We start from the raw sequence: 22908 nt of genomic DNA, 5'->3' as shown, positions 1-22908 counted from the left end.
TATAACTTGATTATTTTCTTAGTCAAGACTTCCTCCCACCTGTATTTGGTAGCAAGTGAGAAAACTCCATTCAGGCTGGGTGCACTGGCTCACACCTGTAATCCTAGCACTTTGGGAGGCCGAGGCAAGTGGATCACCTGAGGTCAGGAGTTTGAGACCAGCCTGGCCAACATGGCGAAACCCCATATCTAATAAAAGTACAAAAAATTACCCAGGCATGGTGGCACATGCCTGTAATCCCAGCTACTTGTGAGGCTGAGGCAGGAGAATTGCTTGAACCCGGGAGGCGGAGGTTGCACTGAGCCGAGATCGCACCACTGCACTCCAGCCTGGGTGACAGAGCGAGACTCTGTCTCAAAAAAACAAACAAACAAACAAACAAAAAACCCTCCATTCAAATATACTAGAAGAACATCGTGTTTCTTATGGAACCTAAGGACAGAAGTGTAGCTGGACCTCATGAAACCCAGAGAACTAGGAGGTAAACATTGTCAAAAATTATTCTTCCTTTCCTCAACTCTTTGTATGGCTGCTTTATTCTTTAGTGTCTTTGAGGACTGTTCCTTTCTGCTTCTCATTAACATACATAGTTCAAAAATGGAAACCTCAGTTAGCTTTAACATCTCTTCAGGTTCAAGTTTCTAAGGTAGTGTAACCAGCACTTCTGGATCTCAAATCTAAATTCTCTGAAGAGAGAATTTGACTGGCCCAGGCTAGTCAATTATCCACCCATATTACAAGATTTCTCAACCCTCAGTACTATTAACATTTTTATTTGTACTGACTAATGCTTTTTTTGGATAGGGGTAGGAGAGGCTTTCCTGTGCATTTTAGGGCATCACCTCTGGTCTCTACCTTACCCGTGCCAGAAGATGATCCCTCCCACCCCTCCTCCATGATGTGACAACCCAAATTACCAAATGTCCCCTGTGGGGCAAAAATCACTTCTGGTTGATAAACACTGCCCTGTTAAGTAAAGGGTAAAGTGTCCCATAAAACAAACATGCCTACTGGGGCTGACCATCTAGAAGGGGGTATTGTTCGGAGAAGGCCACGTGTCTGCTTGGCAATTATCCTGAAAGTGGTCTATTATAAAAATAAGAGATGTTGGTGGAAATTATAACTTTTGTAAAATTTAGCCAACATAAGCAGATCTACTAAAATAAATTAAAAGGTTCAGAATTTTTAGCGCTGTATAAATTGAAGGAAAATTTCAAAGTTAGGGAAAACCCATATATGTTGTTTTCACTTTCTACCCTAATACAGTGATTTTCACATTTTTTACTCATACACCTCAATCTGAGAATAAGTATTCACCGTCTATGTATATATAATATATAATACGTATACACAGAGTCTTTCTTGGCTTCTGCAGGAAATTGGTTCCAGGACCCCCATAAATACCAAACTCCATAGATGTTCACTTCCCTTATATGAAATAGCATATAATATTTGAGTATAAACTACACACATCATCCTGCATACTTTAAATCATCTCTATATTACTTATAATGCACAATACAATGTAAATGCTATGTAAATAGATATTATGTATTGTTTTTTATTTGTATTATTTTTAATTGTTTATTATTTTAATTGTTTTTTTCCAAGTATTTGTGATCTGCAGTTGGTTGAATTTGCCATGTGGAAACCAGTGATATGGAGGAATGACTGTAAAATCTATACCTATAATCTATACACTGCATTTTGTAATCTGTAAAAATACACATAAATAAGACACAGATGAAATTAATAAAGTAATTATTTTAATTGTAATAGTATTAATTTTAATTAATAGTGTTATTGAATATACTGTATGAGACTTCTGGTGTAGAAAAGATGGCAGAGACCTTTTTCTTCCCACCTGTTTAATTCAACTATAAACCCTGAAAGTAACGCAAGAGGCAACCAAAGGAGAAATCTGAAAGGTGCTGGAAGGAAGTAATTTTGCTTTGGGATCTAGCACTGCAGGAACAACACAACAGCAGGGTGTCTTAAGTGCCCCTACTCAACAGAAGAGGGATCCACCCCAGTGTTTCCCAAATCTAAGCTCCTTCCTCCCTCAGATCTATGGTGAGCCCCTCAACAGTACCAGCTGAACCCCATGGGCCTGAGACAGGGTGTGGCCAGGCCCGCCAGAGTGGCTCAGCCACAACAAGGAGCTTTTGCAGAAGCCTCTTTGACCCCTCTGTAAAATAAATAAGTGAATAAATAAAATAAGTAGATGAGTGAGTAAAAACTCATTCTTAATTTTGATACCTCGGAAGTTTTTTTCTGCCATGTAATGACCAGTGGATATCTAGCACTTTTACAGTCTCTTTGGTTACTTGTCACTTCATCACAAAGTGTTGCAGATTTTTCCTTATTGTAGAGAACTTGACTTCCTACAAATGGTCACATGAGTGTCAGACCAGCACTGGGATGCAACTTAGCCTCCACTTCTTTGCTATTAAAAGAATATCTCCAAATGTTGTGAATGAATTTCACGCAATAATCTCATCTTATTTAAAAGCCTGTTTAAGATTCTTGTCAATACATTCCTGCCATAAAACATTGTTTCTATTAAATAAGTTAATTTAAATCTACACTGACTATTTTTCATCTAACCCTTTGACAAAGATCCAAAAATTCCCTAATGAACTACTTTGTCCAAAGAATAGGGAGGGAAATAGGCATTTATGCACATCGCTCTCAGTAGAACTAATTGTTCCAACCTCTATAGAAAACAAGATCTCCGCTGTGCTGTTCTCTACCGATTTCCAAATCCACATGTACATGACCCTACAAATTCACCTCTAGAAATTAATACTACAAATAATTCATACACATGCATGGGTTGAAGAAATCAAGTTGTAGTACAACATGCAAAACATGCTAATATTTGAATGAAAATGGGGTGAGTGCTTATATACATACTTCCTTGGGTATGCATAAATTATTTTTGGAAAAATACACCAAAATAGCAAATAATATTTGTTGCCTATGGATAGCTGAGGGAAAAAGGTGGGACCCACGTGGGAAGATACTATTTTACCTTATAATCTTTTCTATTTCATGAATTTTGGATATGAGAATGACCATGAATTAAAATTAATAAATTTAAGAAATCATTTATCATTGAAAATATTTTTCCTATAGTTGTATTTTTTGGTGGTTCACAATAAAATAATCCTTTTATATTTCTTTATTGAAACAGAATCTAGCAAATAGAACTAGACAAATGTGAACTCAGACAAATTAGAAATCTGCAAACTTTCATCAAAGAGTGTAATATTTGTATGTTTGAATCTTTAATATTTTCTGTATCATCTATGCTAACAAAGAAATATATGTCAACTTGTCACTATATTTTTTCCATATCATATTTCAGTCATTTTTATTGCAGCAGGAAGAATGAGTGTTTACTACTTGTATAGGACATTTTATTTTTCATTTTTAAAGAAATCACTAGGAGATATACCTAATGATAAATGACGAGTTAATGGGTGCAGCAAACCAACATGGCACATGGACACATATGTAACAAACCTGCACATTGTGCACATGTACCCTAAAACCTAAAGTATAATAAAAAAAAAGAAATCATTTATTCTTAAGTTTCATGAAAGTTCAGTGCTTGTTTGAGTACTAAACGACATTAAGAATGCTGAAAAAAACTAGCTATTTGTCTTTATATTTAGTATGCTTTGTTACTATATGTCTTAGCAATGATGATAGCTTCATATTTTCTTTAGTTAATGACTAATCCAAGAAACATCATAAACTAAGGGCAATAGTCACTGTCAACAATAGTGACTATTTCCATAATTCATAAAAGTTTGTATCCCTGTGCCTGGAACAGTGCCTGGAAAAATACAGTGGGTACAGAGTACCCTTTCTTTTTTCATTCCTCTCCTTTTGTAATGAATGAATAGTGAAATAACTAGTTAGTGAAAGGACTGAGAGACCCAGTTAACCTGAAATTGAGTTACTATTTTGTACACATTGGATTTCCCACTTCTAGTGATGTACAAACTCTAAAGTTATAGCTAATATCATCACAGCTGTGCTGTTGAGATCATTAATCTAGAAACTACGAAGAAACCTAAGAATCAATTATATATTAATTTTCATTTGAAAGCAATGAAAATTGGGTAGTTTTCTTGGCCCAAAGCAAATCAACCACAAGGAGGCAATACCTCATTTCATGTTTTAGATGACCAGAGACATGAAATGGACCAATCATTAAAATTCCCTGACCACATCAAACCTGTGTGCTCTCACTGATGAACACTTACAAGTCTGGCAATGATTTTCTGTGGGTCCCCAGCAACGGCCAGTACAGGACTTATGGCAACGTCCACCTGCAGAACAGGAAAAGGGAAAAAGGACATGCATGTTATAATCTTTCACTCCTTAACTAGGAGTAACTCCTTAAAGGAAATACTCCTGCTCCTTTATGAGGATTTTTATGTCATACTAGAGCTGAAACATAGCCCATAAAATGCCCACTTCAGTAGGAAAACCTGAATGTCAAATATCTGTGAAACTAAAGTACAACCTCCTGGTATTCAAATCCTCTTATAATTTTATAGGAAAATAAAATAAATAAATTTGTGAATTTTCTCAGAAAATCAAAAGCAAATAATTATATTTATTACGTTTCACTTTCACTGTTGAGCATTATTATTCTATTGATCTATTCTACTTGATATAATTTCCAGATATCACATCTTACTGAGAGCAACATATATTAAAAAGCAATAGTTAAAAATAAGTTGAAATCTATGAGAACAAGAATATATTTTTACAAACACATGAAAAATCATCAGAACAAATGGTAAAATCATGCATTTAAGCTATATTTTTGAAAGCTTAATTTCAATTCTTTTAATATATACTTCTAAAATGTTTATTAACATTATTTGCATTTTCAAATATAAGCCTTAATCTTCTATAGTGGCATCTTCTTCTACCATAGGTATTTGCCTCAACAAACATAGTTGTCCCACAGAGAAATTCCCATCGGGACTGAAAGTAAAGAATATTAGCTGGAAGAAGTCATACAAAAACGACTTCCTTTGAATCTTATTTCTGAATTTCATAGATTCACTCTAAATTTCTGTGGGCACATGACACATTTTTAGAATAAAATATAGATGTTAAGAATCTATTAAAGCTTAAAACTTTTCCATAAACAGAAATGTTTTCTATGACATTTCCTTAAATGCTTCTTATTAAACATTGTCAATTGTCTAATATTAATTGTTAATAGGATTCTCCCATTTAAAGTGTTTAGCAAAGTTAACTATATTATAAATATCATCAAATAACATCTGATCAGATGCTCCCATCTTTCCTTGATTCAAGTTTTTAATTCCTCAACCAGAAAGTTCTTACAACCTGGAGTGTTTTCCCACCTCCAATGAAACTGCCTAAGTGAGCCTATTCTGTTAAATGAGTACACGGTTAAGATACAGATTCAACAGACACTTTCGCTGGCTGAATCTCAGACCGTTCAGATTGTCTACCTTTGAGAAAGTAAAGTGTACTATTTCCAAGTTAATAAAATACTTAGGTTCAATTCCAGTCATCTTAAAAGTACGGGAATCTTTGCTACAACAGAGTTTATTTAAAGCAATTCTATTTGTGAAGTATTGCCGCTGACATCACCAGTGTATAATATCCTGTCACTCTGCCATCTGTTTATTTAGAGCCAAACACATTATAACAACATAATGCAAGCTCATTGTAGCTGACAGGAAAAGGACTCCATCTGGCCTGAACAATATAACTTTAATCAGTGATAATGATAATTATTATTAAAAACTTACAGGAGTTCTTTTGTACAAAGCTAATAAATCTAAATTGATTTATACTAGCGGAAATTAGAAAGGACTGTGAGACAAAATAGGAAGCAGTGAAAACTTTTTGGAGTACAAACTTTTTTATGAGAAAGTAGCTAATGTTAATGTGTTTTCTTAGATTTGGTATAGTCCTCTAAATCGATCCATTAAGTGGTCTGTTAATTGAAGATAGTTGAAGCATAAGATAATCTACCATTTAATCTATGATTTATTTAATTACGTTTGGGGCTTGTAAAATATTTGGCCTTATTCTTTGTGGCCAGAATACTACCTAACTGGAAAAAAAAAAAAAAGAAAGAAAAGATAAAAGCAAATAGAAGAGAAGAAAAGAAAAAGCAAAGAAAGGAGGAAGGAAGGAACAAGGAAAGGAAGGAGCTAAGTAACAAAATTCATATTAGACATTTTTATATTCTCAATGTTTTTCTCTTACTCGATTAACTTTTTAACTTCTCATTCTTGAAATTCCAATTTTCCATCCACACATCTGTTCTCAGAATCAATATAAAAAGGCATGTTTTTATATTGTATAGAAATACTGTTGATGGTTCTTGACAAGATATCATGGCAAGGCCCACCTATTTGAAACTGTGATATAGTACCCACACACACAAAAAACAAGTTTAAATAATTTAACCTTGACTGTCTACTTGATATTATGAGATTTTGTTGGTAGTTTCCATTTCCACTTGACCTACACATTTCAAAATTCTATTATGACAAATGCACTAGAGGATCTAGAATTGACTGTACTCCCATAAATGGCTGTTCAGCCTGGACTACCTTTATTTAACTTTCTCTCTAGAGCCTTGACACTTTTGGAATCTGTCCTAGTACTCAGTTCAGCCTTAGCTTTACTCTTCAAAATGGTGCAAGACATGGCACTTGTGTTATCACTAGATGTTGCCAATTAGCAATTAAGTAAATGCTACAATATCTGACCAAAATATCTGATTAGAGATATTTATGAATCAATGCACTTACTACATTTTTATGCCTGTAACCTTAGTTTGATTCTTGCAGATAATTGGGAAGTATAGAAAAAGTTCCCATGGTAATTATCTGTCTAGTGTAGAAAAACAAAAAAACAAAATTTCCTATAAGCATGCCCTTCTACATCCTTCCAACCATGTATCCCTGATTATTTCATAAGAGAAAAAGCCAGTAAATCTAAATTTTTAACAGCCCCCTAGCCCAGGAAAGAAGTGTTGGATGAAAGCAGGTGGAGCTAGATAATTCCCAGTCTAATTCCCAGGGGCTTGGAAGTCAGCTACATTCCTTAAACAATGACTCGTCCATGTGACATCTAAAAGGAGATCACACTAGACCATTTCAGTGAAGAGTGTAAGTATAGGCTTCGATATGTCCCTTGTTTGTCTGAAAATATATATATATATATATATTTTAACGATAACCTACTGTCTTACTGGGACTTTCTTCCTGCCCTCTGTTCTCAGGCAGGCACTAACCTCAAAAGTCCTGATTTTTTTTTTTTTTTTTTGAGATGGAGTCTCGCTCTGTCGCCCAGGCTGGAGTGCAGTGGCATGACCTCGGCTCACTGCAAGCTCCGCCTCCTGGGTTCACACCATTCTCCTGCCTCAGCCTCCCGAGTAGCTGTAGCTGGGACTACAGGTGCCTGCCACTATGCCCGGCTAATTTTTTTTGTATTTTTAGTAGAGACGGGGTTTCACTGTGTTAGCCAGGATGGTCTCGATCTCCTGACCTCATGATCCGCCCACCTCGGCCTCCCAAAGTGCTGGGATTACAGGTGTGAGCCTCCACGCCCCACCAAAAGTCCTGATTTCATGTGAAAAAGAGATCTTATATGTCTGTCATATTTAGTGTGAATTAGTTTTATAAACTACTTCTCCCCAGTGTGTGTTTTGTAAATGGGGGCCACAAAGAGAGGAATTAGTCAGATGCTAGAATATGTAAATGAGAGCAGTGTTAAGGGGTTTTGCCAATGCTGTCCAAATCTTCCCACTTCCATGTCTCAACCTGGTACGTGTTTCTTCCCATTGATTATTGCAAGAATCCTTTTTTTTTTTTTTTTTTTTTTTTTTGAGACAGAGTCTCACTCTGTTGCACAGGCTGGAGTGCAGTGGCGCAATCTTGGCTCACTGCAACCTCTGCCTCCTGGGTTCAAGCAATTCTCTGCCTCAGCCTCCCGAGTAGCTGGGATTACAGGTGCCTGCCATACGCCCAGCTAGTTTTTGTATTTTTAGTAGGGATGGGGTTTCACCATCTTGGCCAGGCTGGTCTTGAACTCCCGACCTCATGATCCACCCATCTAGGCCTACCAAAGTGTTGGGATTACAGGCATGAACCACTGTGCCTGAGGTTTTTTTTTGTTTTTTTTTTTTTTTTTTTTTTTTGAGACAGAGTTTTGCTCGTGTTGCCCATGCTGGAGTGCAATGGCACAATTTCGGCTCACTGCAGCTTCCACCTCCTGGGTTCAAGCGATTCTCCTGCCTTAGCCTCCCAAGTAGCTGGGATTATAGGAATGCATCACCACACTGGGCTAATTTTTGTGTTTTTTAGTAGAGACGGGGTTTCACCCTGTTGGCCAGGCTGGTCTTGAACTCCTGACCTCAGGTGATCTGCCTGCCTTGGCCTCCCAAAGTGCTGAGATTACAGGTGTGAGCCACCGCACCCAGCCTGCTATAATTCTTTTAAAGCTATGTGAGAAAATAGTCCATTTCTTTACTAAAAACGAAGAATCTGACATTTCCATATAGCTCGGTGATAGGAGAATTAGTCAAATTAGTATGCCCTGTTATTCTGGCTCAAAGAGATGAAATAAGAAACAAACCAACATTTTAAAGAATCATTTCAGTTACTTTATTAACTATTTTTAAATATCTTAGAGTAAGTGCTAAGCCTAGTGCAGTAGCACATGTCTATAATCCCAGCACTTTGGGAGGCCGAGGTGGGCTGATCGCTTGAGCCCAAGAGTTCCAGACCAGCTTAGGCAACATGGCAAAATCCCACCTCTACAAAAAATGCAAAAATCAGACAGGCTTGTTGGCGCACGCCTGCTGTCCCAGCTACTCTGGAGGTTGAGGTGGGAGGATCGCTGGAACCTGGGAGGCGGAGGTTGCAGTGAGCCACGATTGCTCCACTGCACTCCAGCCTGGGCGACGGATCAGACCCTGTCTCAAAAAATAAAATAAAATAAATGAATAAATAAAATAAAAATAAGTTCTGGTTATTCCCCATCACCATTATTTTAATTCACAAGCAATCCCTCTGCTTTCACAATGCATTATTCATCATGGAAGCTGGCAAATGTGACTAAGTTCATCTTTTATGCTTGTCCAGCGGATGTTATGAAAAATGTAGCCTTTGCATTCCTTTTTAGGAACTAGAGTCCATGAACTGCATTTATATTTTTAAGAGTCACAAATTCATCTAGAAGTTGTGCTTGTTTGTGTGACGCCCTGAATGTGGGATTCAATGTCTACCTCTGTAATGCTTTCTGCAAGTAATATGCCAGGACCGTTGAAAAGTTACAAAATAGGAAGTCATTGGCAACCATAAAAGATCATATTCTCAAAACGCCTCTAGCTAAAGGCAATGCAGTTATATCCCTGGATTTTTCTTTTACTCCTTTTAAAAACTGGCAGGTTTGACCTCTTAAAACTACTTTTGCTAGAGAAAGAGGTGAGAGAATAATACCTTTTTTATAACCATATAATTCAAAATAGGAAAGTAGAACACTGATGCAAAGTCTATGCTAAACCAGTCCCTGTTCTTGGTGTGTGTGTGGGTTCAGGGAGGGGGATAAAAAGACCAATGTCACCATCCTGTCCTCAAGGAGGTTTTAGGGTCCAGGAAATAGGCAGAGGAATGGGCAAGTAACTATTATGACCATAATATTTGCTAAAATATAGGTATGTATAAAGCGGAGAGAGAGGATTGCAGAAGGCTCTGCAGTTTAGTTTTGCTTGAACAATCTAGGTTGTCCACCAGTAAAGGGCAGGGAATGAGAATTTCAGGCTGAATAACTAGCCTAAGCAATAACACAGAGGCATGGATGAGCACAACTCTTTGCGGCCATAATGAGTAGTTTAGGGTTTTTTGAGTATAGTTTGCATGAGTAATAGCGACTGGAGTGTGAGCTTACAAAGTATCATGAAAGCCTTCTAAACAGTTTGGAGTTTACTCTGTGTGTGTATTATGGAGTTTATATGGGTATTACAGAGCTGGCTAAGGTCTTTGAACATTAAAATGACATAGTTTGACCTGTAGGTTAGAAAATGGTTTTGAGTCATGGTTCCCAAAAGTTAGTGTTGACAATTTAGTAGCTTGTGCAAGATGCTGATTTTATAGTCTGGTGAGGTACAGGAATCCCTATTTTTAAAAAGCACTTCCAGGGATTCTGAGGTTGATGGTTCCAAAATGACAAAAGTATATATGAGATAATGGCTTGGCATATAATTCCAAACTGTTAGTATCATAGACATATTTTGAGACAATGCTTTAGTGTTAGAGCTGATCAGATGCTTGGTAACCAAACTTTCAGACAAGCAGTGTAAAAATCTAGCAGTCTCTCATGTCTTAGAGTTTACTCTGATTTGTGGACACATTCCCATCAAATTGCATCTTTCTCCAGGAGTACTAAAACATATATATAGCTTTGTTTTTCACATTTAACTTACTGTAAACCACCCATATAATAGTAAAGTCTCAATATGATTTGAGCAAATGATACATTAGTAGGAATTAATGGCATTACCATGATGTGGAATTGCTCTTCTTTATCAGATGTTAATACTTCCACTTGTTCTAATCTGACAGTTCTCATTGTCATCTGTTTACTGGTATCCACTCTTCTGTTACGTGAATTGACTTTACTTTTTATTCCAGTCTCAATTCAATTTTCCTATCCTGCCTCTTAATTTGAAAGCTAAGTATAACTTAGCTTTCTTTTTTACTTTTAAAAAAAAGAAAGCTCTTTTTTCTTTTTTCCTGCCTCTTAATTTGAAAGCTAAGTATAAGTTAGCTTTCTTTTTTACTTTAAAAAAAAGAAAGCTCTTTTTTCTTTTTAACTTTTATACATCTTGATACAAAAAGATGGGGAGGTATTCTTACTTGCTAAAAAATATAAAGTTAAAAATGAAACTAAAAATATTTTTGGTTGGGATTTTTCATCTTACAGTATATTACATCAGGAGTTATGAGGTCAAAATATATCAAGCAATTACTGTACAGGAAAAACAAATAATTATATTGCTAAACTTGATGTTTTCGTAAGCATCATCACGATATTCAGTCAAGCAATTTATAGTCAAAAGTTTTAGAACAGCATATATCCTCATGTGATCAACATTAATTTCAAACAGAAGTGTGAAATACACAGCAGTGTCTGCAGCGCTTCCATCTACCCCTCCCTCAGGGGCTCAACTCCCTCCTGCTAATTTGTGACTGCCAGAGCACAAAGTATCTTCTCCAGCATCACCTCAGACAGGATTTCAGACAGATCGCTAATGGACAGGCCAGTTAATCTGGCACACAAAATTGTGCAAAGGCTTGAAGATTCTAAAGTTACTTTGCAAATCTCTATTTTTCCTGAGGCCTTCTGGAAACATAGATCAATTATGAGGGGACATGACAACGGTAGAAACCACAGCTATAAATAGAAGGCTGGGCAGGCTGGGGTGGGTAAACCTATGAGAGTGCCATTTTTCAAAATCTCTTAACTCATAAATGGAAGCAACCAGCTACTTCATTTGCAGGCTGAGTATAGAACTGTTTCTACATATAGATTTAAGTAGAATGGATAGATCAACACAATTTTACAGTTAAAAGAAAAATTGATGACAATTCATTTAGATCTAAGATTGTCGATTATCACTTATACGTACAAGCTCATGTGATTGCAACAAGGACTAATAGTTAGAAATAACCTAATACATATTATGCCAAAAATGAAATAAACATGAACATACTAAATGCATTCTATTTCCCACCGAGTGGAAAGATCTGCTCAATAGTGTCTATGATATTACTGTTCTGTATATTCTATGCTCCTTCCAACACGCCTTCAGAATGCTTTAGGCTACTAAAACCAATGGAAATGAACTTCAAAGAAAATAACATTAAAAGGTCTTAATGCTTTTTGGAAAAGTCATACATTAATAACATAAAATGACTCAAAATAATAAAACATGAAATTTTTCCTAAAAAACTAAAAGCTTTTATATATTATACTGTCAAATATTTGATCCAAACCAGGCACTTTTAAAGCATTAATTATCACTGTTTATAGCTGTTAGCACAAAGTAGAATATAGAAATTCCACCTACTGTGGAACAGAATTAGTTCCAATCAATGTCAAATGTATTTCTGAGCATATATTATTATTATTATTATTATTATTATTTATTATTATTTTTTTAAGACAGAGTCTCGCTCTGTCACCCAGGCTGGAGTGCAGTGGCGTAATCTCGGCTCACTGCAAGCTCCGCCTCCCGGGTTCACGCCATTCTCCTGCCTCGGCCTCTCCGAGTAGCTGGGACTACAGGGGCCCGCCACCATGCCTGGCTAATTTTTTTGTATTTTTAGTAGAGACGGGGTTTCACCGTGGTCTCGATCTCCTGACCTCGTGATCCGCCCACTTCGGCCTCCCAAAGTGCTGGGATTACAAGCGTGAGCCACCACGCCTGGCCATTTCTGAGCATATAAATAAGGGGTCTGAACTAACTGAAAAACCTTACCTGAAAACGTAAAGAATATACTGAGATGTATCAGCTTTTTGGAACCAATAACAACAATAATAATGAGCACTTACTATCAACTTGCCAGAGCCACCAAGGGCGTCCAGAAGCATCCTTCAGTGTACTCAATCTAGATGATAACCCTTGGAGGTCTGCAGTGCACAAGCTGTTCAGCTATATGTAGTGGTGGGCCTTCCAAGGATGTTCTAAGCATTTTGGATATATTAACTCATTTAATCCTCATATAACCTGAATAGTCTGGCACTCTCCAAAATTTGTATGTCCAGCCCAGACTCTGTGATATGCAAGCTTATGCTTCCAACTACTTACGAACCATCTCCACTTGTGCAATTAGCAGGCACTTGAAAATACACATATTCAAAACTAAATCCATAATCTTCCCACTCCAATCATACAAATTATTCCTGTACAGTCTTCCCCATCTCAGTCAATGGTAGCTCAATCCTTTCAGAAGCTTCTGCCAAAAACTTTGGAGTCATCCTCAGCTCTTTTTTCTTTCCTCTTACAGCCCAGATCCAAATTCATGAACATATCTGGTTGTCTCTAACTTCAAAATCTGTCTAGTATCCAATCATTTCTCACCACCTGCACCATTATCATTGTAATACAAACCACTATCATCTCTTGCTTAGATTAATGCAATAAACTCTTATCCGGTGTCCTAGCTTCCACCCTGGCCCCTTTACAATCTCTTCTCAGTATATTAGCCAGAGTGATCTTGTTAGTCAGACCATGTCAAATCTCCTAAGTTGCCATAGTGCCTCATAGTACATGCCAAAGTCCTTACCACAGTCTTCAAGGACCTACAATATGTAGCTCTTTCCTCCATGCCTCAGTATTTTCCTCCAGGCTTGCTCCTCTCACTCTCATCTCCCGCTGTTCCTAGGACATACAAGGTTCACTCCTGCTTAGGGTTCTTCTGTTTCCTCTTCCTCTCCTCCTCCGAGAGCCTATAAATCAGGTTTACCCACTAACTTGCTCTTGTTAGATGCCACCTCTCCGTGACTCCCCTGACCCATTACATTTAAATAGCAAACATTCCAGATAGATTTACTAGATTTTATTTCTAATATATGTTCAAATTGGAGATGCTGTATAATGCATAAAAACATGAAAGAAGAAAAAAATTCATAACTTTGAATTTTGGTGTTTTTCATTTTCTAGTGTGTGTGTGTGTGTGTGTGTGTGTGTGTGTGTGTTGCATTTTAACATGATGTAATACTTTATACAGTTTTGTATCTGCTATTTTCACTTTACATTTTTATCCTAAACATTTTGGATGATATTAAATAAATATAATTTTATTTCTTTGGTAGATTTACCTTCTGTCATACAGACATGCCAAAATTCAATTAACTATTTTGCCTTATGAGATATTTTCACTGGTACATGTAGAAGATAAATACATATTTTTAATGAAAATACATATTAAGAAAATACCACTAATTTCATGTCATATTTTTCAGCAGATTTGTAGCTCATGAAAAGATTACTTAAACAATAGAAAGAAAGTGACCATGTGTTTCATTGTGTCCTTGTGTAAAACACTGATGGGATCTGAAATAGTTGTGGGGATTTGCAGAAGACTGGCACATGTAACAGAACATTTGATAAAAGTATTGATGTGCTATTTGGCCTGGACTGACATCCTAGCTCTAGGAGTGTGCCAAAAGCTTCTGTACACATCTATCATATTTGACCTTTTAGTCACTGAGTTGCATAAAATGTTTGAAATAGACTTTTCATATTTGCAAATGACACAAATCTGGAAGGGGTAGTGAATACTCTTATGGAGAATAATCATTCAGATTTAGGAAGAACTTGGTGGAGGAAACAATGAGCTGAAATTAACGCTATGATATTTAACAGGATCAATGTAAATTCCTGCATTTGTGGTTCTAAATCAACATTTCATGTAAGTATCAACAGATATGTGCTCTTACATAAAGTCTCTCTGGTATGAGACACATTAGAATTTCAAATCTCACCTGTTACTGGTTGTGTCATTCCTCAGGCAGGCTAGTTAACTTATTTCACTTTGTTTTTATACTTTGGACTTAAATGTTTATCCTAAAAATGGAGGCGTACACTATACTGCATACTCCAATCTATACAGCATGATCTACATCATCAACCTCACCACATCATCTAATGCTTATTGAGCACTCTTTACTCTCTGCACAGTGCTCTAGGTATTTTATATACACTATCTCATTTAATTTTCACAACAATATGATAGCATAAGTACTACCATTTGTTTTATTTTATAGGTTGGAAAATGGGTCGGGTGTGGTGTCTCACGCCTATAAGCTGAGCACTTTGGGAGGCCGAGGCAGGCGGATCACGAGGTCAGGAGATCCTGGCCAACATGGTGAAACCCTGTCTCTACCAAAAATACAAAAATTAGCTGGGCGTGGTGGCGCATGCCTGTAATCCCAGCTACTCAGGAGGCTGAGGCGGGAGAATCACTTGAACCCAGAGAGTCAGAGATTGCAGTGAGGTGAGATTGCGCCACTGCACTCCAGCTTGGTGACAGAGTGAGATTCCTCAAAAAAAAAAAAAAAAAAAAAAAAAAAAAAGGAAAAAAGAATAAAAAGCATCCTTATTTTTATTTTCTAAAGGTAGAAATGTTCATTTAATTAATCTTCACACTTCCTAACATACTATGACAGAACTCTAGAAGTGCTTTTGATGGTGATGTTTTAGAGCTAAAGTACATTATATAACATCCACAGCAAAGAAGGATATGCAATATATGTTGTTATCTGTCCTTCTAGTTTCATATTTGGTTGTTTAATCAGTGACATCCATCTTAACCAGAAATTATTTTTTCTTTTTTGTTTTTTGGAAAAGTATTCTTTAAGTAGAGCCAGAGAATTGTCCCTCCGTGGCACATCAGCCCTTTTAATACATAGCATGTTTCTAGTCAAAAATTTTTGTTCTTGCCCATTATTTCATTTCTAATTGGCAATTACTTTGATTCTATTACTTGTTTATTAAAGTTCAGCAGTAAATGGGTCTAAAATAAATGTCAATTAAATACAAACACATTTTAGTAATTGGCATTTATTTCTAAAGGAGAATGTGATAGGAAATTAGAGCTTACAGTTTAGGAAAGCTAAAATATTGAAAATACTACTGAGTATGTAACCAATTTACAATATTGTCACTTACTTCACTAAGTGTTCATTTATATGCTGGCAAAAATGCAAAAAATACAAGCTTTTACTAAGTGCTGGTAAAGTGTGGAAAACACCAGCTATTAAATCATTTTTATCTCCTTTCAGGCTCCATTATTTACAATTGGTGGAACTGTGGGTAAAGAACTTTACCTAGGAGTTGACTTTCTTCATTAATAAAATACAGATAATGATACCTACTTCACATATCTGACGAAGGAATGATTAAGTTGAATATCATATACAAAGTACCTGGCATGTAATAAGCAATAATCAACGTTACTTCCCTTTTTCTTCCATCGCAACACATTACATAACAATTTTACTGAACAGCAAAGACAGAAAAAGAGGGAGAGAGGGTCAGTAGAGGTGATATGGCAGATAAATCAAGTAATCTGGAGACAGAAATGTTTATGCAAACAGATTTGAAATGATCCAGTAAGGTACGACAGGTCAAGCAATTGGAAGCGGGGGCGCGGGGGGTGTGACCCCTTAAAGGCTTTCGCGGGCATAGCAGACAAAGACAAGTGGGTTTCAAAGATTTCTGCATCCTTTGACAAAGGCGTGAAAAGCCACAGTTTCAGCAAGAATGTTACGAATAACCCAACTCCAGTGAAACTCCCTCTGCCACTGGAACTTCAGGCTCTTGTAGAGTTCAGGTTGGTGTACGTGGAGAGAGAAAAAGAAGGCAGGAAATATTTCCAGGTATGTTTCAGAAAGGGAAACAGAAACCCACGGATGGAGCAATGGTGGATTAGTGAAGAAGACTAGATGTCACTGATGTGGGGGTCTCAGCCCACTCCATGACCTTCATCTGTCAGATTGCTAGTCAGACATGCTGATGGGTCCCTGAGGAACCGTAACCACCCACGTGTTCACTTTGTGAGTGGTGTCACATTCAAGAAACATGGTTCAACAGCTAAAATTCAAACAAAAGAAATTTACTACTCTCAAAGGACATGAAATGGGATCCAAAGCATTGCCCATGGCAACAGTTCTAAACTGTTTTCTCACACAACTCTCACTCTCATTCAGCAAAACCCCAATCCTAGTTTTCTCTCTCGTCCTGCCTTCTCTCATCACAAACCTTTTGTCCTTCTACCCCCACCATCATTGTATCACTATTATGTGATTGATGGACTAAACCATTCTCCTCAAGTATTTTTCATTCCATTTAGCTCTCTTAACAAATAATTATTTGCCTATTTTTTCTTATGTATCTTAAGTGTGCATTACAACATCTAGGGATTGTGTGTGTGTGTGTGTGTGTCTGGAGATAGAACAGTTTGGTCTGGTGGACTGAAAGTATTAAGCAGACATAAAATATTTGAGAAGGTACAAAAGATAGACTATGAATATTCCCATATTTGTACATTTTATCCTGTCAGAATAGTCAGTGTTTAAGGAGAAATGTTTGGGTTCTATTTCAACATGAACATAAAGAAATTCTGATAATCTGTGTGTAGTATGGTCTCCATGGATAGCCTGTGTTTTCATCTGGCTTCCACTTGATACTTCCAAGAATAGAAATATCTCCTATATAAATTCATAAGAAATGAGTGTTGTCATGGGAAAACTGAGATGGATAAAATTATTATGAGTTCCTTACGGGAAGGAACCACTTCCTTTCCATAGTTCCTAACAGTTCTCAAAACACGACGGGCTTCTCAGATTGAATAAACCAACATTTCCTTTACTAAGAGGCCAGTATCTTCACATCATAGTGCTAACACAGCTTCTTCAACCCTGAGTACATTTTGAAAGGTCTTATAATGTCTGTGGTTTGGGACTTTATAATTATGGCTGGGGCCATTAATCTTACAGCCTTCCTTTTTTATTATATATAAGATTGAGACTGAGTTTTGTTACAGATTTCTAGCCTGTAGCAGTCAGTTGTGGAGATTAGACATCACTGAGACAGATAACAAAGAAAAATGGATAACAAATTGGAAAAGATTAGGTAGCTCCACGCCACAATATTAAACAAAGTCTTCTGAGGTATAGCAGCCCAAGACTCATCGTATGTTACTACCACTTTTTTCATCTGTCAAAGGGACTTGCTGTTAAAACAGGGCCTTAGGCCGGGCGCGGTGGCTCACGCTTGTAATCCCAGCACTTTGGGAGGCCGAGGCGGGCGGATCACGAGGTCAGGAGATCGAGACCACGGTGAAACCCCGTCTCTACTAAAAATACAAAAAATTAGCCGGGCGTGGTGGTGGGCGCCTGTAGTCCCAGCTACTCGGAGAGGCTGAGGCAGGAGAATGGCGTGAACCCGGGAGGCGGAGCTTGCAGTGAGCCGAGATTGCGCCGCTACACTCCAGCCTGGGCGACAGAGCGAGACTCCGTCTCAAAAAAAAAAAAAAAAAAACAGGGCCTTAGCTGTGCATGTGTATACACACACACACACACACACACACACACAAAATATATGTATATGTCGAAGTCCTTTCACTTAAAAAGAACTCACATTAACAAATAGGCACATTTCTAAAATGCCACTGTAAGCCAAAGGAATAAAAATGTGATTTTAAAGTTGATGGAGGTTATAAGAAAGTGACCCAAAAGGCATTATAGTAACTAATAAGCCTAAAATGTCTTGCTGTAGAATGTTTTCATTAATTCACCTTCGAAGTTCATACACAAAAAATAAATTCAAGGATAATGGATGTATAATATATTTTAAAAATCTGATTCCATCAAAAAGCTATTTCACTGGAGTTCCTTCTTAATATACTAGACAGATCTGGAAATTGAGTTACTATTTATAGAAAAAAGATAAATGATTTGCAAACCACTGCCTAGACATCTCTTGTATTCCATTGCAAATTATTTTTAAGTCTAAATAAATATCAGTTCTACTACCTCTCTTTCAGCTCCAGTTTTCTGTTTTCTAAAAAAATGTTTTTGGTCTTGCAACTTCTGAAATACAAATCCTTTTATTACAATGAAAGCCCTTGTTAGCTAGCATGCTAAAGAGGTAGTTATAGCTTAAATCCATTACAATTTTATTATGTACCAGGCATGGTTCTAGGCAATTTATTTCTATGATAAACTTAGGAGAAAAGTACTACTACAGATTAGGAAGCTGAGGCCAGAGAAATTTAATAACTTGCCCAAGATCACAGAGTTTGTAATAAGCCTGGGACTGGAGCCTAAAAATACTATCTCTGGAGCCCATACTCTTAACCAATACAACCAAGTATCTAATTTATGTTAACAGATACAAAAATAGAATGGCCATTTGGGACGAAGGAGGGAAGAGCACCCAAAATATATTAGAACACACATAGGAAGACAAATTTTGTGTCACAACAAGGTTTGATTTCTGATGGGATTAATACAAATACTCAGAAAGTTCAATGGACTTTAGGAGCACAGGAATCCATTAGGCAAAGATGTTGAATGAGATCATTAAAAAGACACTCATTCAAAATCACTTAGGGAATGACTTGCATGGAGTTAAAAAGATGATTTGGGTCATTTACCAAAATCTTTGATGTGTGTGATAAATGAGCGGTTTAGTCAATAACAGTCAGGGTGGAGGTGGATGTCAAGAGCATGGAAAAAGGTGCCCCTCCCCATCTCACTCCGTCACCTCACAATATTTTAATCTATTATTCCAATTCAGTTTTATACGAGAAAAATGAGGGATAGAGGAGCTAAGCAAGTGTAGTTAGAAACTCTTGGAGACAAGATTCAAACTCATGTGGAAACGCCCAGCTTAAGCTCAGACACTAGGCTACCCTTCAAAGCAAAGAACCAGAGGCATCATCATGCAAAAAGAAGGAAGATTCAGGGTGCTTTGTCCCGAAATATGGTCAGATAAAAGACTTTGGTGGGAGGGACAGGAAGAGAGGAGAAAAAGAAAAGTGATGTCTAATTTTTCTCTACCTCCTTACATATTTTCAAAAGTATTCAACATGTATTATACTCTTACCCTGAATGTAATTTACTATTGATAAGACTATGTTTTGTTTCTCATCCCTCTGGAAAAAAATCTCTGAGCCCATTGTATATACTAATAGAAATGACCTACTATTTCATGAGAATGTTGCAAAACTGCATGATGGTAATCTATCTTTCTCTTCTGAACCAAAGCAGGCAGATTCCTGTCTGCTATACTAAGGACCCTTAGACATTTGTTTAGTCCACTAAGAATGTATAGCAATTCTTTTCAATAAAAATATTGGTATTTAAAATTATGCATTTCAGTGAAATTTAGAAATGTAGAAGTGATGGTTGTCCATCATTGTATTACTTTAAAAACTTTTAAATTTATCATTGTATTTTTTGTAGTAAAGCCAATTTCTTTATTCTGAGAAACCTTCTTTGGCATATGTTTTAAATGACTAGTTTAATGCTGTATTCTAATTCTTGAGTACAGAGCTTGAATTGATTCCACAGAAAATAGTTTTGAAAAAATTATCTAGATGAACATTTTTATTTAATAAAGCATAGAAAGGTAGGAGAATAAAAGTGGCTGATCAAGATAACTACCTGTGAGATGACTTTTCCTTTGCGCATTTTTATTCAAGCTTTTTTATTTCTTTTATGTATTTCTCTTACTTATATTTTACCAAGAACTTTAAGAGAAATGTCACTGCATAATTTTCTCTCCATTTTTCTCCTGTGTAGAAAGAGCACCTACAACTGGCAAAAGAATCACCTCTAAATTGAACATAATGTGTTCTTGCTGAGCAGCAAAGAATTAAATAAAAGTTGCATACAGCTGCTTGCAACAATCTAGGCTAGAAAGATTGCCAAATGGGTTAGCGGTTTGATCTGCTTGTTCATCTTTCTCAGCTCCCTGTAGATACCACATCCCTTGCTCCAGTCCTCTAGTGTAACCAGCGGTCTCTCCCCTTCCTCCTCTCTAAACTTTGAAATAAAAGTCCTGAATGAGGGAACACCAATAGGAGAGGAAAGACACATGTGAAACATCTTGGCAAATATTATGAAAAGGGAAAGCTGAATGTCTGCACATGTTTTCAGTTATTCATAAACATCCTCCTTTTGCTTCTTAGTTTTCAAGTGATGAGAAATTAGAGGAAAAAGGGAAAATAGTCAGTTCCTTAAGTTCTATTTAATTGTGAAACTGAATTCTATGAAACACTTTCATTAGTAAACAAGGATGAACATGTGAGTTGTGATGAAATCTGTGAATGATGGTTGTGAGGCAGGAGAATAGGGTCTGAAGGCAGGGAACCTAAGGCCGATCTGTGCTGATTTCCTAGAATGGAATCAAAAGGAAAACCCCACCTCTCTATTCTCGAGTAACAAAAGGATCAAAAGCTACTCCCTTTGCAACACCCCACTCCCGCATTTCTGCATTGTGGAGGAGAAGGTAAAGTACTTCTGATTGGTCTCCTCCTGAAACCAATCAGACTGGTCGTCGGCCTTGTCTTCATTTGCATAGGGGTGTGACTTTGTAACTTCAGTCTCTGGTCACCTTCCAAGACCAGTCTGACTGGTTCGGGGCCACCACTTCATTAATAGGGTGTAAAGCATGCAACCAATGGGAAACCTCTCCAGGGTATTTAAACATCAGAAAATTCTGTAACCAGCACTCTGGAGTCGCTTGCTCAAGGCTACTCCCACTCTGTGTAGAGTACTTTTGTTTTAATAAATCTGTGCTTTTATTTCGTTGCTTTGTTCATGCATTTTTCCCAATTCTTTGTTCAAAACACCAAGAACCTGGACACCCTCCACTGGTAACAGAACACTTACATAATTACTCTCACCCATTATAGAGTAAACAAAAATAGAAGAGGGTAATACTGAATAGAGTCAGTATACTTGTCATTCAATTTTACACAGTTACTTTAAACACGAAATATACAATCAGGGTTTTATGTTAAATCAATTATGGAATGCTTTGTAAATCTCTCTTTTACATGAACTAGGTGCTTATTATTCGACTCAATATATAATTTTATTTAGTAAAAATGATGTATTAGTCCGTTCTCATGCTGCTACTAAAGACCTACCCCAAACTGGGTAATTTATAAAGAAAAGAGGTTTAATTGACTGACAGTTCCATGTGGCTGAGGAAGCCTCAGGAAACTTACAATCATGGTGGAAGGGGAAGCAAACACATCCATCTTCACATGGTGGTAGGAAGGATAAGAATGAGCAGAAGGAGAAAAGCTCCTTATAACACCATCAGATCTTGTAAGAACTCACTCACTGTCATGACAGCAGCATGAGGGTAACAGCCTTAAATTACTAAATTACCTCCCACTGGGTCCCTCCTATAACACATGGGGATTATGGGAACTACAATTCAAGATGAGATTTGGGTGAGGACACAGCCAAACCATATCATTCTGCCCCTGGCCTCTCTTAAATCTCATGACCTCACGTTTCAAAACGTAAACATGCCCTCCCAACAGACCCCCAAAAGTCGTAGCTCATTACAGCATTAGCCTAAAAGTCCATGTCCAAAGTCTCATCTGAGACAAGTACCTTCCACCTATGAGTCTGTAAAATTGAAAGCAAGTTAGTTACTTCCTAGATACAATGGGGTTCAGACATTGGGTAAATACACTCATTCCAAATGGGAGAAATTGGCCAAAATGAAGGGGCTCCAGGTGCCATTCAAGTCCAAAATCCAACGGGGCAGTCAACCATTAAAACTCTGTAATGATCTCCTTTGACTCTATGTCTCACATCCTGGTCATGTTGATGCAAGAGGTGGGCTCTGAAGGCCTTGGGCAGCTCCACCCCTGTGGATTTGCAGGGTACAGCCTTCCTCCTGGCTGCTTTCAAGGCCTGGCATTGAGTATCTGCAGTTTTTCCAGGCACACAGTGAAGCTGTCAATGGATCTACCATTCTGGGGTCCAGAGAACGGTGGCCCTCTTCTCACAGCTCCTCTAGGCAGTGCCTCAGTAGGGACTCTGTGTGGGGTCTACAACCCCACCTTTCCTTTCCATACTGCCCTAGCAGAGGTTCTCCATGAGAGCTCTGCCACTGCAACAAACTTCTTCCTGGACATGCAGACATTTCCATACATCCTTTGAAATCTAGGCAGGGGTTCTCAAACCTCAATTCTTGACTTCTGTGCACCTGCAGGCTCAACACCATGTGGAAACTGCCAAGGCTTGGGGATTGCACCCTCTGAAGCCATGGCCTGAACTGTATGTTGG

The 22908-nt window shown here is 37.4% G+C and overlaps 1 protein-coding gene across 7 annotated transcripts in view; it reads right to left on the bottom strand.

Annotated features, from left to right (window-relative positions):
* Positions 1-22908, bottom strand: part of ERBB4 (erb-b2 receptor tyrosine kinase 4) — a 1173590-nt gene that overhangs the window by 367874 nt on the left and 782808 nt on the right. For all 7 annotated transcript variants that reach the window (XM_058438803.1, XM_032754659.2, XM_058438808.1 and 4 more), the window contains one exon: positions 4278-4343. In XM_058438803.1, coding sequence (XP_058294786.1) covers positions 4278-4343 — 66 coding nt within the window. The remainder of the gene's footprint in view (positions 1-4277; positions 4344-22908) is intronic.

Source organism: Hylobates moloch, unplaced genomic scaffold (assembly GCF_009828535.3).
Source record: "Hylobates moloch isolate HMO894 unplaced genomic scaffold, HMol_V3 SCAFFOLD_1, whole genome shotgun sequence".
NCBI lineage: Eukaryota > Metazoa > Chordata > Mammalia > Primates > Hylobatidae > Hylobates > Hylobates moloch.
Note: the sequence above shows the minus strand (reverse complement) of the source record. Positions and strands in the feature narration are given on the sequence as shown.